The sequence below is a fragment of the Hemicordylus capensis genome, chromosome 5, assembly GCF_027244095.1.
Source record: "Hemicordylus capensis ecotype Gifberg chromosome 5, rHemCap1.1.pri, whole genome shotgun sequence".
NCBI lineage: Eukaryota > Metazoa > Chordata > Lepidosauria > Squamata > Cordylidae > Hemicordylus > Hemicordylus capensis.
Window position 1 is genome coordinate 195,771,025 of NC_069661.1, and position 14,043 is coordinate 195,785,067.

The 14,043-nt window shown below is 42.2% G+C and overlaps 1 protein-coding gene across 3 annotated transcripts in view; it reads right to left on the minus strand.

Annotated features, from left to right (window-relative positions):
* PPP1R12A (protein phosphatase 1 regulatory subunit 12A) overlaps positions 1–14,043 on the minus strand; it is a 181,461-nt gene that overhangs the window by 128,241 nt on the left and 39,177 nt on the right. For all 3 annotated transcript variants that reach the window (XM_053252011.1, XM_053252012.1, XM_053252009.1), the window contains exon 2: positions 1,747–1,877. In XM_053252011.1, coding sequence (XP_053107986.1) covers positions 1,747–1,877 — 131 coding nt within the window. The remainder of the gene's footprint in view (positions 1–1,746; positions 1,878–14,043) is intronic.

Below are 14,043 nucleotides of genomic sequence, written 5' to 3' on the forward strand. Positions count from 1 at the left end.
AGTGAGAAATAAGTAACATGTGACAAAAATTCCTGACAAAAGGCTCACCTTCATCTACGAATGTATAGAACCCAACTTCTAATGTAAGGAAAATTATATTTCTAGTTATCACTCCAATCCTTTCTTCATATTTCTTCACTTATTACCTGCTCCACTGTTAATGCATGATACAATTCATTATTAAAATCAGTATTCACAAGTTTCCCCCATTTCCCCAATTGACTGGCACACAGGAATGTTACCCGACTTTATCCTCACAACCATGCAAGACGAGTTAGGCTGAGCATGTGATGTTTCAAAGTGATCCAATGAGTTTCATGGCTGAATGGGGATTTGAAACAAAGTTTCTCTGACCAAAGTCCAACACTCTAACCGCTACACCACACTAACTCTGTTGTATGTTTGAACCGAATAGTTTGGTAAAAGATCCTAGAAATAGAGGACTCTGAATAAAGCAAACCTAAGGTATTGCCATGCTGTCTCACATAAGATGCCAGTAGCAAGGAGTATGAGTTTATAATTCCCTAATCACAAAAACTGACATTTGTCTTTTAATATAGAGTCTAGTAATAATCTTCTCAGGACTAGAATGTCATTTTTAAGCAAGCACCATTCTTTATCTGCTATTGAGATAATATTGCATAAGTCCAGAAGAAATCGCCATAGTGACTAAACATATCAAAGCATATGAAATATATTCATAAGCAAAATAAGAGAAGTCACAAGAGTTACTTGCAAATAATTACAGTGATAACTGAGAATGCATATTTATCTCAAAATGTGTTTGAAAGCCTTTCTTCCTCAGTTTGCTAATTTTTGTGTGTGAAGTACACAGGTTAGCATCAGAACGGCTTCCCCTTCTGCAGAGTTAAAAATTCATTCGTTCTATTACAATTGAGAGCATTCATTTAAATCTTACCAAAGCCATGGGCTAGTAATTATTGCAAACTTAGATCCCCACTAGTATAATGAAAATAAGTGACCTAAATTGCACCAAGAACAAATAAGATAGGAAAAGCATCTAGAATATTGTATGTTGCCCTAAAAACAAATTTTCGGCTAACACTGAAAAGTTACTGAACTGCTAAAATTCCATCCTAGACTATTTGACAGCACAAACAGTATTCTAAATGTACTGCAGAATCAAAAGAATATAGCTATTACCACTTCCTTTTTTCAAGGGCATACAAAATCCTAAATGTGGTTTTCTCAAACTCTATTTCCTCCTAGCAAAGGGACTCAACAAAGATCAAATGGGAATGATAAAGACTGCAAAGAGCTATTCTCAAAAACCACAACCATCCTATCTGCGAACTTCTTGGGGAATATCAATCAACTGAATGAAGAAAATCACCAGTCAGCAAGTGCTTGTTCTTTCACCCTAGGTAAGCTCTAACAACAAATTAGAAGCAACAAACAAACACTAAAGCAGTTTTCACTAACTGACACGCAACTGAAAGCACAGGTCCAAAATGAAGAATGATGAAATGAAGATCATTTCTATGACTGTGTTCACCAGATACACAAGTTCATCACATCATAATTAATCTTAGTACATGTATATACATATGCAGACGCACATCTATTCTCTTGTAGAGAAGCCGGTTTTCATAGCTCGTAAAATGGAACAGGTTGCTCAAGGTACTCCTGAAGTTAAACAACATCCTGTTCTATTAGCACTTGCTTCATCAAAAGGCTATCACACATTAAGAGAGTTTGTGTTAAATATAGGAAAAAAATCCTTACTCTGCTATATCAAGATATCCACAGGAAGCAGCTGCATGTAGAGGTATCCAGCCTTCATTATCAGGTTGATTAATACTGGCTCCATTTTCCACCAGAAATTTCACCATATCTATGTTATCATCTATGCAAGCCTATAAATAGAAAAAAAGAAGGGTTAAACTTGTGAAACCAATTTGCCAATTACACTCTTTATATGTTTAATATTGGGTAGAAAAGGCAGTTGTGAGGAGAGAATGACACTGTCATTATGAGAATTATTTCCCATTAAGTGCCTAACATACTTTCCTGTTAATTATATTTGGATAGTGCCAAGCTATGACAATAGCAGACACTATTCCCTATGGAATACATGAGGATTTTACCCCTCTTATTTTGCATCTTATTTTATCAGTGTACTATTCAAAAGTGTCATTTCATTCCTTTATACTTGCAATGCAAGGGGGCAGTAGCTCCATTCTGCTGCACAGAGGCAACAAGAAGCACTCTTTCACACACAGCACTCATTCAAAATCATTTATGCTACATGAATTAGTCCATAATTCAAATATATTTGGCCTGCATAAATACAAGAATGGCCATTTCCAACTCTCCAGCTCTTATTCACTCATCACTTGGCCCTTCCCTCTCCATAGCAGAGTAGTCTTCTCACAAGTGGTTGTTTGGTAGGTTTCTGTGCCAACTCACAGTTGTCCTTAGAAGGGCAGAAAAGAGTATAGATAATGCCCCCCTATAAGACAGCAAGGCTAAAATATCCAGACATATACAGTCTTTCCTAACTGAACTCATTTCATTATGCCTTTCCGTTGTCATTGGGTAACCTACTACTCTTACTTTTTGACAATTTATAAGCAGCAAAACAGATCCTGTACACAATATCTGAAAGAAAAAACATGTCCTGACTAAAGAAAGAACACTGTGGTAAGACAAACCAAGAACAATCAACTGGTAATTGTAAGGTGCCATAGCAAACTGTCTCCACAGCTCTGCACTGACTCAATTTTCTTCAGGATTATAAATTTAATCTATACAATCATATATGCTTGGGGAACTGGATAATCTTCATGAAGATGGCATAAATTAACATCAACTGGATATTTTTGCTTAATAGTAGACACTCCATTTCTGGAGCTGAAATTTATGAAATGGCTTCATTTTCTACCCATGCAAAATGCACCTATATTTTGAGCACACTCTGCAAGTCTATCTTTTCTCATTCCATGGCTTTGCTCCTTTAGTTCTGTGTATAGTTACACGTCGCTTTGTTAATATTTACTCAGATTTTGCACATCAGACATATTTTAGATATCCCACAGACACAGCCATTCACAGAGGTCAAGAAATGCTGGCTCAATTCACCAGCCAGACAAAAGATTTTACTCATCAGATGGCTCCTCAAGCTATGTTGGTACATTATTTATCAGGACTTTTTTCACTCATCGGGCATCATTTTTCATCTGGCACAGACTAGTAGATTTCCTGAGTCTTGGCCACACATCAAAATCCATTGAAGATATATTACCCAATTACTCCGAGATCACTGCTTTATCCTTCCAGATTTGAAAGATATTTGTGGAAAGCAAAACATGCACCCAACAGTTCTATGCACTGTTCCTAAACATCTTCAGGACTCTGATTAGACACCTGAGTCAAAGACAACAGAGCATATTGCCTGCAAGCTATGATCTCAAGTCAACTCTGGACTCAAAGGGATGCCCAAACACTTCAAAAGAACAGAACTGAAGCTTCTGATGGGGTAGTGGGGATATTTTACACAGCTAACTACTTAGAAGAAGAAAGGCATTTATCTATTTCTACTGGGTCTAAATTTACAATGGAATTTTTTGTACCCAATTTGTATGCTGAATTTAAACATAGTTATGTTCAAGAGTATTACAGTACTTTAATTAATATGCAGCATAATTTCTAGAATTTCTGCTTGTGACATAAGGACTCAATGCCAAATGATAATGCGCAAGTTTTAACCACTGTTTAGAACTCAAATACTAAAAAGGCAATTGTCAGCTGTTTGTTTGTTTTTATTTTTAGCTTGCTCAACTTCAATGTTATATTCATTCCTGCCTCCAAGGAGCAGCGCCTATGGGATGTGGAGTAAGTGTCATACTATGGTCGCACTGAAAGCTCTATTGAAATATTAAGCCAAACCCTGGTTATAACACAAACCTTCTTCTAGCCATGGTTTCCCAGGCTCCTAAACCATGGTTGATTGATCCAGAGATCAGGCCAAACCATAAGTTAATTTTCCAATATGTGATTTGGGATCAGGAATCTATAAATTTAGGCTTAGCTCGACAGGAAAAGGAACTGGGGATAAGCACTCAGTCTAGCCACCACGAAAACTCTGCTGTGATAACTTCCTGTCGATTCCAAATTGCGTAATGGAATTACCCTATGTCAAGGATGGGCTCCGATTATGGTGGAAAATGGTAAGGAACAGTGGGAGCTCTCTCCTACTGCTCAGAAAGGATTCCTGCCATTTTTTACTTTCTTAAAAGTGACAGTGGAAAGGAAATCTATGGTGAGGAGTTCTATATGGTGCTGAATGTCCCGCTCGCCAGAGGGCTGAGGGCACTTTCCACTGGCAAGAAGCCAAATGGATTCGTAGATGCCAGTCTGCAAAAAGCCTGCTTGCACATTTTTAAACTTTTTAAAAGCAACACACCCATAAAAATTGCTACAAACAATCAAAAGATCACCATGCAGCTCAATATTTATGACTGACTCAACTTATAACACAAAATTTGGTAAGCGGCATCGCAACCTAGGTGGAGCATTATCCATTGCTGAAAGCTCTTCCTGTTTGTGGAAGGAGAGTTGCAAAGACTCAAGGACCACCTCCTCTTGTGCAAGGACCCCTTGCATGCGTACAACTCCTTTTCTGTTGACAGAAGGAATTGACATTTTTATACAGATTGATTATATAGATTGATAGATTAGACAGGAACATCATGGGATATTTAAAATATATTTAAATACCATTTGCGTGTTTTAAAATACTTAAAATATGTTATGCCTATATAAAAATTGTTCCTTCTGTCCCAGTCTGGAACCATTGGTACAGGAGAACCTCGATATTCATGGGGGTTCAGTCACAGATATGGAAACCGCGAATATTGAGTCACTAGGCCTATGGGATCATGAAGATTAGGTTTCCGGTCAGCCGGAAATCGGTCAAATTTTGCGGGGGGAGCTTCTTACAATGCTCTGCTGCTCCACCGAGTTGTGCTGTACACCCAAATTGGCGGGTTGGGGTTTTTTAACATTATAATCACTCACAATATCAATTCATTATCAGTGGTAGTTTTATTTGTTCCCAGAAGTTCAAAAAATTAACAACATTTTATGTGGAAATATTCCTAAAAAGTATTTCTGGTGGGATAAAAGACAGAAATGTTGGCAAAGTCCATTCTCTGTCTACAAAGCTGGTAGGGTTAACACAGAAGCGACTTTGTATTTCTCTTTTTCTGCCAGATTAAGTACACATCTACAACTTTGTGGGTTGGAGATAGTCCTTTTTAAAGACTGCAAATAAATAAATACACACACACACGAACCTCATTCATGGGGGTTCTGTTCCTTGACTACTACTTGCCTACTACCGTGAGTAAAGGAAACCGCAAGTAACAAAGCATTAGGGCTATGGGGAAAGGGGGGAGGAAAAATAAACTAAGCCCCAAAATGACCCAGAACTTACTGTGGTGTACTCTGCGGGTCCTGCATGTGCCCAGAAATGCCCACCAAACCGCCTAGGGATTGTTTTAATGAAAGGCGGTATATAAATTGAACAATAAATAAGAATATTAAATAAATAAATAAATAAATCATGGGGGAAGTGAGCTTTCCCCCCCAAGAAATGAGCCACAAAATGGCTCCTCCTGTCTTCTGGACTCTTCCCAACAAATGGTGGCTGGAAGTGATGTCCGTGGTCTCTTCCTGCCCTCTAGGAACCACAGATAAGTGTGTTTTAATCCATTAGTATCCATGGCTACTGGAAACAGATTTCTATTAGACACCTTGTGGATATGCGGAACTGAGAATAGCAATTCCGTGAACAACGAGGCTCTCCTGTAACATTTTTTTCATGACACAGTCAACTTCTTGAACAGTATAATTCAATATGCAGACATTCACCATATCATCATGCTTTAAATAGAATTTTCTTTTGCTAATGGTGGCTGACATCCAGACTAACAAATGCACAGAAAACGGTTTCACACAATCAAAGAGGGTGTTTGAGTGTGATTTTTGCCAGTCTCCCTTTCTGCAGCCTTCTTGCATCTCTTGAACAGTGTCCCCTCTCATTTTTATAATTAGTGAGTGGAGTTTTGTTCTGAGAGGCAGCATCAAGGCAGTGTGCGCATGTCTCTCTCTCGCACACACACAACCGGAAATAATTATTTAACCTACTGCCACCCAAAAAACAATCAATGTGTCCCCCCACCTCCAGGCTCCCAGGGCTGCTGGGGGCAGACAGCCACTGCCCATCGTCCTTCCTCTGGCGGGCAGCGCAAGTTCTCTGCCATGGTCTCCCAGGCTGGGCCAGGCCACTGCCACCGCTGGGGCTCTGCACTCTCCCTCCAGCCGCCTCTGCTCTCTCCTCCTCCAGGAAGTGGCTGCAGCGGCAGGGAGGCTCAGCGCTCCACAGCGAGTGCTGGTGCCTCCCACCACTGGTGCCTCCCAATGCCCAACAGAGGGACCGAACCGAAAGCAGTGACTGGACCGGCGGCCGGTGCCGGGGGGGACAACGAGGAGGGAGGAGCAGCCGGGAACCCCTCCCCTCGCCCAGGAGCCCGGATGGATGACAGTGCGCGCACACCCACTCCTCCCTCTACCAGTCAGAGGTGAAAACAGAGTGCCGGGCAGTTGGGCAGCAGTGGCAGGTGCAGCAGAGACTGTATACCCGCCAGAAACTGCTGCATGGGGGCCTAGGGGTTGGTGTGTGCACACCCCTCAGAGGGAACAATTATCTGAATTATTTTAATTAATTATCAGAACAAAATTATTTTAATTATTTTAATTATTATCAGAACAAAACAAGAAAGACAAAAGGTGCACTATTCTACCAAAAGCAAAACTATTACCAGAATTTCTCACTCAAACACTAGAGACCTTAAACTGCCCTCCCCACCACCACCACGGAAAAAATTATCCAGCTTGTCCCAGTTATATTTTATGCCTGCCCCATTCAAGACTAGAAAGTGGATTGAAACAAGACTACAAGTTCAGGTGTCTGAAATTTGTTATTTTTTATACAGATCATGGGTAGTAGTGATGAAATAATGTTAGTGCTTATCTCATACAATGGTGCTTGCCATCTTATTATAATGGAGCTGATGCAATGAAATGAGACTTTCTACAGCTGTTCTGTTCTATGTTTTAATAGTTTATTACTTTATTTGACCAAGTTTGCTTTTATGTAAAGCTTTTGTATTTTGTGTTTTGCTGGTCGAATGACCGTAACCATAAAGATTTTGATTGGACTTTCTACAGAAACTAGGGTGTTACAGTGGAGAGAGCATAGAAAGAGCAATTGCTCCACTTCATTTTGCTGCTGTAGTGAATGATGTGGGTAGGGATACAAACAGGAGGAAACAACAGGAGAAAATTTTGCTGATTGGGAAAAAAAATACAAGTAGCAATGATGTTTTCTGGGAACGATGGTGGAGGAGATGGAGGCCTGGCTGCGATACAAAATGGCTTGGCTCCAATTTCCAGGATGTTTGGAGCATCTTCTCAGTGAGTCATGTACTGATGGATGGGCTGGCCGGGGGGCTAAAAGAAATATGCTCAAAGCAAAATTCAATCCTAAGAAGCAACAAAGGAAAGGCTATTACTTCAACAGGTTTTTGGTGGGGTTTTTTGCTTCATTTCTCCTCAACTGTTTCTAAGCAAGCAGGTGCCACATACTGGAATCCCTGTCAACACTACGTAACCATATTTGGCTATTAGCTGACAACACTAAGCGTGAATGCACTCCAAAGTTACTGCCTCAGTGGGTTTCCCGAACCGCTGACATTTGAACAACACTTTTCCCAAATTAAAATAGCATACATACTTCACTCTCAACACCTTAAAAGATGTACTTTTCATCCGTGCATGTATAACAACCTGTCATCAGAGGGGCCCAAGCTGAAGTTTTCACATGAGCCAATTGTGCCTTAAGGTAATTCTCCTGTGTCTGCATCAAGACAGATGAAACAATGAAATCACATTCTATGCAAAAACATGGCAGCTGAGGATTATTCAATGGTAGCAAGGCTACAGAGAGAATACTACAATCAGTCAGAAATGTCATCTGTGTGGACTCTGGATTCACATAAGAAATTAATCACCACTTCTCACTAGCAGTTGTCCCACAACTCATCCCAGCAGAGAGCTTCAGAATGGAGACAGTGCTTGCAGAGCATTGGTATCTGTTTGGGGCTGGGGGCATAACTGGCTATTTTGAATAGAGCCAACTTCAGTTCAATATGGTTGGTCTAAAGTGACAGAAAGCTTAAAACAAGTGCTTCACAACCACACCAGTTAGGTTGCTTTCTAGTACATGCATATAAGCCACAGCTGCATATCTCTGGCGGTAGTAGGCTAGTGAGCATATGCTAGGACTTGACCAGGAGCAGCAGCACAGTGCTCAGGGCTCACACCAGGGGGCGGGGGAGAGTTCAAAGGCAGAAGCAAGGTCAAAGAGTCATTTTCTCTCTCCTTGCCACTCTCCTGAAGCCTTCCTGCTGTGCCATATAACACGAATGGGGCTCAGGTTTGAGGCTATCAGTCCAGAACCCAAGCACTTTATTTCTATATGGCAGAGGCAGGGCTTAAGAATAAGAAAGGATGTGTGTCACGTTTCATGTTCAACCTCCCCAAACAATCCAGGAAGGGCAGTTTAACTTCATGGCATCCATGCCCCCCAACCCCAATGATCAGAGTTTCTAGTAAACTGTGAATCAGTTTTTCCCCTCATTTGAGTACTGAAAATTTTACTGATTGTATAAGCAGAATGCATTAAGTGTGTCATGATCCACCCATACACATCTGAGTCAGACTCAGAAGGGGAGACTGTGCAGCCACCCCACGTGAGACGGTCCCTAAAGAGTTATCCAGTGGAAACACCACTGGACATGCAGGAGAGCGAGTGGCCAGAGGCACATCCTGCATCACTAGAACCCAGGGGGCAGGGAAGCTCCCAATACCTCATGAAGAATCAAGAGATGAGAACAGGGTCTCCCAAGCTCCCCCATTCCAGGAACAGACCTCAACCACAGTCTAGGACCCAGAAGAAGGGCCCAGCAGCCACACCCACAGTCGCCGAGAAGCCTGGGCAGAGCTGCAAAAATGACAGAAGAGCAATTGCCTTGCAACCAGGCCTAGGTTCTCACAAAAGGGTCTGTGAATAAGAATAAAGAAGCACCTAAAATCAAGGTAGAGACCAAGCACAGGTGTCTAGGGTAACAAGGTAGCTCACAGCTTCAGCGCAGCAATCGATAAAAGTATCCTCCTGACACTCCCACTCTGTTGGAACAACAGTTTATATCAGCTGCTGGCTTTGGCTCCAGAACTATCACTCTGAGTGTCCTGGAACCTGCAGGGGCCTTCAAAGACTTTCCTACCTGCAGTCCCCTGACCTGTCTCTTGCTCCCAACACTTTGCTCCCGTGCTAGATTTGGTTTCTGAGAACCTCATTCTGTGCCCTGCATCTCCTGAGGACCTGTGACAAAATGTCATTCATAGTGTAATCACTGGGACAACCAAAAAAAAAAAAGAGTCCCAACTTCATATATACATTAATGGGGTCTGATATGTTGGTGACTAACCAGCTGTGAAAAAGGTGATGACAGAAATCATTAGGAAGAGGACTGAGAACAAGACTGCTTGTATTATAGTGCCTTTATATAAATCTATGATGCAGCCCACATTTGTAGGATTGGATACATATATTAGGAATATTGCATACATTTCTGTTCATCATGTCTCAAAAACAATATTACAGAACTGAAAAACGTGCAGAAAAGGACAACCAAAATAAGGGGTTAGAGAACCTCTCTTAGGAAGTAAGGCTACATTTGAAGTCCATTATTTTAGTTTAGAAAAAAGGTAAGGGGAGACATGAGAGACATTTATATGATTATGCGAAGTATGCAGAGTGGATCGAGAAGTTTTCATCCCTCTTTCACAACACTATTATACAGGCTCATCCAATGAAACTATTCCTATAGCAAAAGACTTTGCTGGTAGCAACAGCTCATACAGGGAGATTACTCAGAACTATCTCTGCACTACACCAGCCTCTTGAATACCATGATTTGCGTCTGCAAACCTTGCCCCAGCATTCCAGGGCATCTGCTGCTGCTCTTTTCAGTGCAGCTCCCACAGATCAATCCTCAACCTTCAATATCTCCTCCACTCTAAAGACTACTCCTGCCCTGGCTCTGGGCCTACCTTACTGTCTGTTCCGCCTGGTGAGTACTGGTTGTGAATATTTTACACTCAGATGCCTGATGGACGACTCATAGGGTTCAGGTGCACACCACACACTTCACCCCACAGCGTAAACTCTATTATATAGAAATGATCGTGTGTGCAGCCTCTGTGCTCCTTTCCCATAAGACATAGAATGAACAGGTTCGGATCTAAGCATCTGTAGACATAAAGAGTGGTCACATTATTACGACAGCATTTTGTGGGGTCTTTTACCCCTACTACCATAATTGCATAGTACTTTCAGTTTCCCATGCAATAGGGGTTGGCAATACCTCAATATCTGCATTAACATAAACTGTTATTTTAAATATTACATGGGAGTATTTGATCCAACAGCACAGGGCCCTTAAAGTTGAGATGGACCTGGAATGTGGCATTGCATAACACACTGGAAACCCTTTTTACCCCGCATCTTAGATGGAGTACGATCTACCCCAGTTCCTCTCAAGGTGGAAGGAAAACAAGGCATTTGTGATTTATGATCTTTCTTGATGTTGGCACTTTGCATTAGGGATGTGCACGGAACCGCGGAGCTGCGGTCCGGCACTGGGGTGGGGGGTTCCAAATAACGGCGGGGGGGGGCTTTACTCACCCTCCCAAGAATGGCGCCGTATTTATGTGAGTAAGCGGGCGGCATGCCTCCCTGCCGCCCGCTTCATTCCCCCTCTCGGCGTTCCCTCCGTTCAAATTCTGAATCGGGCGGCAGGGTATCTCCCAGTCCCTGCCGCCCTCTTTAATGCCCCCGCTCGGCTGGCGGCCGCCCCATTCAAGCCTTCAAGACCCCTGCCAGGCCGGCCCGGCCCTTCCCTTCCCTTCCCTTCCCATCGCAAGGGGGACGAGCGGCAGAACTCCCTGCCTTCCCCCTTGCCGGCTGCGCTGCAAATGGCTTCTAAGAAGCCATTTGCAGCGCAGCCGGCAAGGGGGAAGGCAGGGAGTTCTGCCGCTCGTCCCCCTTGCGATGGGAAGGGAAGGGAAGGGAAGGGCCGGGCCGGCCTGGCAGGGGTCTTGAAGGCTTGAATGGGGCGGCCGCCAGCCGAGCGGGGGCATTAAAGAGGGCGGCAGGGACTGGGAGATACCCTGCCGCCCGATTCAGAATTTGAACGGAGGGAACGCCGAGAGGGGGAATGAAGCGGGCGGCAGGGAGGCATGCCGCCCGCTTACTCACATAAATACGGCGCCATTCTTGGGAGGGTGAGTAAAGCCCCCCCCCCCCCCGTACTCCTGTGGAATCCCCCACCCGAACCAAAACCAACCCGTGTCCAGACCGGTCTGGAGGCCTTTAGAATGGCCTCCGAACCGGTCCGTGCACATGACTACTTTGCATTTCAGGATGTATTTATTTTATTTCGTGCATGTATATACCACCCTTATTTAGGCAATACCATGCTCCTTGTATAAATCCAGTTGCTGACTGCTACAAAAGAAATTTATTCCATTCGCTATGTATGTGCCTTGTGTTTTACATTTTAGTAGGTTAGCTACTGTGCTACTGCAGGAGGCCAAGGAAAGGGTATTAGACAGTTAAAGACAATTGGAATTTTTTTCCTTTGGATGGGTGCCTTCAGTTCACTGCAGCACAAAGTAAGTTGACCATATAAGGCTCTGGGATTCCCATGCAAAACACTCAAACGCATTAACTATATGTATGCTAAAACCAAACAAGTTTCTAAAAATGAGTTCTGAAGTGTCTGTGTATTGGCAGAATAGGAATTTGTCCCTTGGAAAGATAGTAACAATTTAAATGTGTCCACTTTAAATAGTAACATGTGGTGGAAAGATTTAGAAAGCATCCAGTTGATGAGGGAGAACACTTCTTGAGTTCAAAATTAAGGAACGTACCCATTTCTAACAAAAGCTGTACTTCTGTCGTGACCCCTAATTCACTTTGAGGCAACAAATAATTTTAAGTTTAGATGCAGGTGTCTTTCAACAGTAAGGGATGCTCTAACCCCAACAGAGCTAATAGCTATTTGACATGGTAGGACCTCCTCACTAAAGAGCAATATGTTACATAGAAGGGAGGAACCTTCTCCATAATGCTTCCACCTTCCCCTCCAGATCATTTTCTCCCATGAGACTGGAGATTCTGCTTCCTCCATCACTCATTATGTTTCACTAGGGATGGGAAATACCTTCTCTACAGCCAACGGTATAATCAGAGCCTTTCAAAAAGCATACAAACACCAGATAACTTTTCAGTAAGTTTACATTATAGCTTTGGTGGTGGGTTCTCTATATGGGCTTTCCAACATCAACAACCTTGCAAAGTTTGCAATTACTATACTTTAATATACCACTTTTTATTTTAAAAAGTTCTCAAAGCCCAAAGGGCTTACAGTCTAAGAAGAAATACAACCTAGACACCAGCAACTGTCACTGGAGATATGCTTTGGTAGGACTGAAAAGGGCCGGAGGCTCTCCCCTTGCTTAATGTAAAAAAAGACCACCACTTTGAGCACTATAGAGATTCCAGAGAATCTAGATATCAGGGGACAAAATGGCCACAAATGCAACATTGTGCATTTCTGGTCCCTCCTCTTATTGCAACCAAAAAAACTTCTCCCAAAGGTCAGAAGATGCTCAGAAATGGCAATTTCCACATGTGCACAGGACTGTTTGCATCCTGGACTATACATCTTCTCAGACTTTCCTCATTCAAACACTCTGTGTCTGTAAAATTTCCCCATAAACCTCTTCTCTTTACATTCTTGCCCGCATCCCCAAGCAACACTAACTGCCAAAACCGTTGAGTGAATTTCCAGTTGCTGCTGATGGGAGTTAATGCAGATGTATGACAAAAATATTGTCACATGAGGAGACAATGTACTCTGAAAGATAACACTGCATTTGGTTCCACTGAGGAGCTTAAACTATAAACACTCAAAAAATCATCAGCAAATACTTGCTTCTTAAAGCACTAAAACAGGAAAATATAAATTTCCTTCATTGTCACCAGAAAAAGTATGAATTCAGACACTATTTACAACATCTAGATCAGGGCTGCTCAACTTCGGCCCCGCTGCTGTTGTTGGATTACAACTCCCATAATCCCCAGCCACAGTGGCCCATACCAAGGGATTATGGGAGTTGTAGTCCAACATCTGCAGGAGGGCCCAAGTTGAGCAGCCCAGATCTAGGTTAACAAAATTAACGGGACTTAAGATAGTCTGATTAAGCAGCATCAAAATCAGTGGGAAAAGTTCATCATTACTAACTAGTCTGACCACTGCCCTATGAATTTTCTAAAATGTTGTTTCTCCTACAGAATTTCTCCTACAGAAAAAGTAGGAGATGATGCATTTTCTGGTTAAATGTGCAAGAATATTACAGCGCTACTTTATTCACATTCTAAAAATGAGGCTGTTCATTTCTCTGGCTTCTACTTGTGTCTTGTTTCTTACTAAAAATCGCACATGGACTCCCCCCCACCACACACACACACACACACTAGATTGGTTTGTTATTGGATACTGTGTTTGAAGTTTATAATATGCATCTTTTGCCAGAACACAGGTTACAGGTCTTATAGATTTTAGCAAGCTATCATGGTTATTGTCCATTTAAATCACAGTGTATACTACAGAATGCAGATTTTACAAATGGATTAAATACTAATCATTCTAACTTGAGTGGACCTCACTTAACTCAGTAGGATTTACTTCCAAGTAAGCATGCATAGAATCTGGCTGTTACTGTACTTCCCTCAATGTAAAATGATGCCTTGTACATACAGTTGTTTTCTACTGATGTCAGGGTTCATCATGTAGTAATTAGCAACCATTTTGTTCCCTTCATTTAAGA